The 1,174-nt window shown below is 57.6% G+C and overlaps 1 protein-coding gene across 1 annotated transcript in view; it reads right to left on the bottom strand.

The window, feature by feature from the left end:
• Positions 1-375: 375 nt before the first annotated feature.
• The window catches only part of VDBG_00658 (outer mitochondrial membrane protein porin), a gene marked incomplete at both ends in the record, with an annotated part of 1,400 nt that continues 601 nt past the window's right edge, over positions 376-1,174 (bottom strand). The window contains 3 exons of the mRNA XM_003008930.1: positions 376-405; positions 462-888; positions 951-1,069. Of these exons, the coding sequence (XP_003008976.1) occupies positions 376-405; positions 462-888; positions 951-1,069 (576 nt within the window). The remainder of the gene's footprint in view (positions 406-461; positions 889-950; positions 1,070-1,174) is intronic.

Genomic DNA, 1,174 nt, shown 5'->3' with positions numbered 1-1,174 from the left:
GCCGTACGTCTTCTTTGGGAGGCTTCACGCAGGGCCGTCGTCGGAAGAAGGACGTTGAGAAAGTCGAAGAGCAAGGCAGCGTAGAAGAAAAGCCACCCATAAGACACATCAGTTATTAGACATTGAAATCTCGCGATAATACAAAACATCACAATCATACAAATTGCTCCACATGATGCGAACGTTATTGTTGGGTGGTACGAGACGGGATGACCGCCTTCGTGAGGTTCAATTACTCTCAGGAGAACTAGTCTACATCGAAACAAGCATCCGCCCGAGCGGAAGAGAGGTGTTGATAACAACGGATGAATGGAGATCGGTATAACCTAATTTGACCACGCTATCCGGGGAGGCAGGGAGGGGATGGGGAGATGCTTAACCCTCGAAGGTGAAGCTGGCACCGAGCTGTGGCATGTTAGCATGTTATTGGCGTTTGCGCTGGACACAACATAATGACCAACCTTGTGGGTAGCCTGGTCAAGCTTCTGGGTATCAAAAGAGGCGCCGAGGCCGAGGGTGACACCAGGGCGGAGGAGGACGTTGTAGGCGAGAGCGGCAACACCACGGTCGTTGACCTTGACCTTGGCGAAGGAGACGGGGTCGATGCGGTACTTGGAGGCAACCTCAAGGCCGACGTTGTTGCCGGTCTTGGAGTTCCAGGTGGCCTTGGCACCGGCCTCGACCTGGCTGTTGACCTTGTGGTAGTAAGAGGCAGCGAAGATGCTGAGGTTGTCGGTGGCGGTGATGGCAGCGGTGTAGGCAGGGGCGGTGAAGCCGACGGCGGCGGAGTAGCCGGTGATGGCGGCCTTGTTGACGTCGTAACCGGCGGAGGCACCGGGCGAGGAAACCCTCGTGGCCGACGACGGCGTCAATGTTGGCGGTGGGGCCCTTCAGGAGGTCGAAGAAAGGCACGGCCGTGGACGTTGGGCTGCTTGAAGTGCAGGTTGAACTTGGCGCCCTTGGCCTGGGTGGCGGGGAGGAAGGAGAAGACACCCTCGGCCTTGAGGGCCTTGGCAAGGGTGTCAGCGAGCTCGACCTTGGTGTCAAGGGCGTTGGCAGTGTTCCAGGTCTGGGTAAGGGTGAGGCCTGTACGGTGATAGAACATTAGCAGCTGTGCGAATCCGGGGGGATTCATGCGCCGAATTGGATCGGTGTTCCGTAGCCGAAGCCGGAA

This window comes from Verticillium alfalfae, genomic scaffold (assembly GCF_000150825.1).
Source record: "Verticillium alfalfae VaMs.102 supercont1.1 genomic scaffold, whole genome shotgun sequence".
Classification (NCBI taxonomy): Eukaryota; Fungi; Ascomycota; class Sordariomycetes; order Glomerellales; family Plectosphaerellaceae; genus Verticillium; species Verticillium alfalfae.
This window is presented reverse-complemented; position numbering and strand designations above follow the sequence as displayed.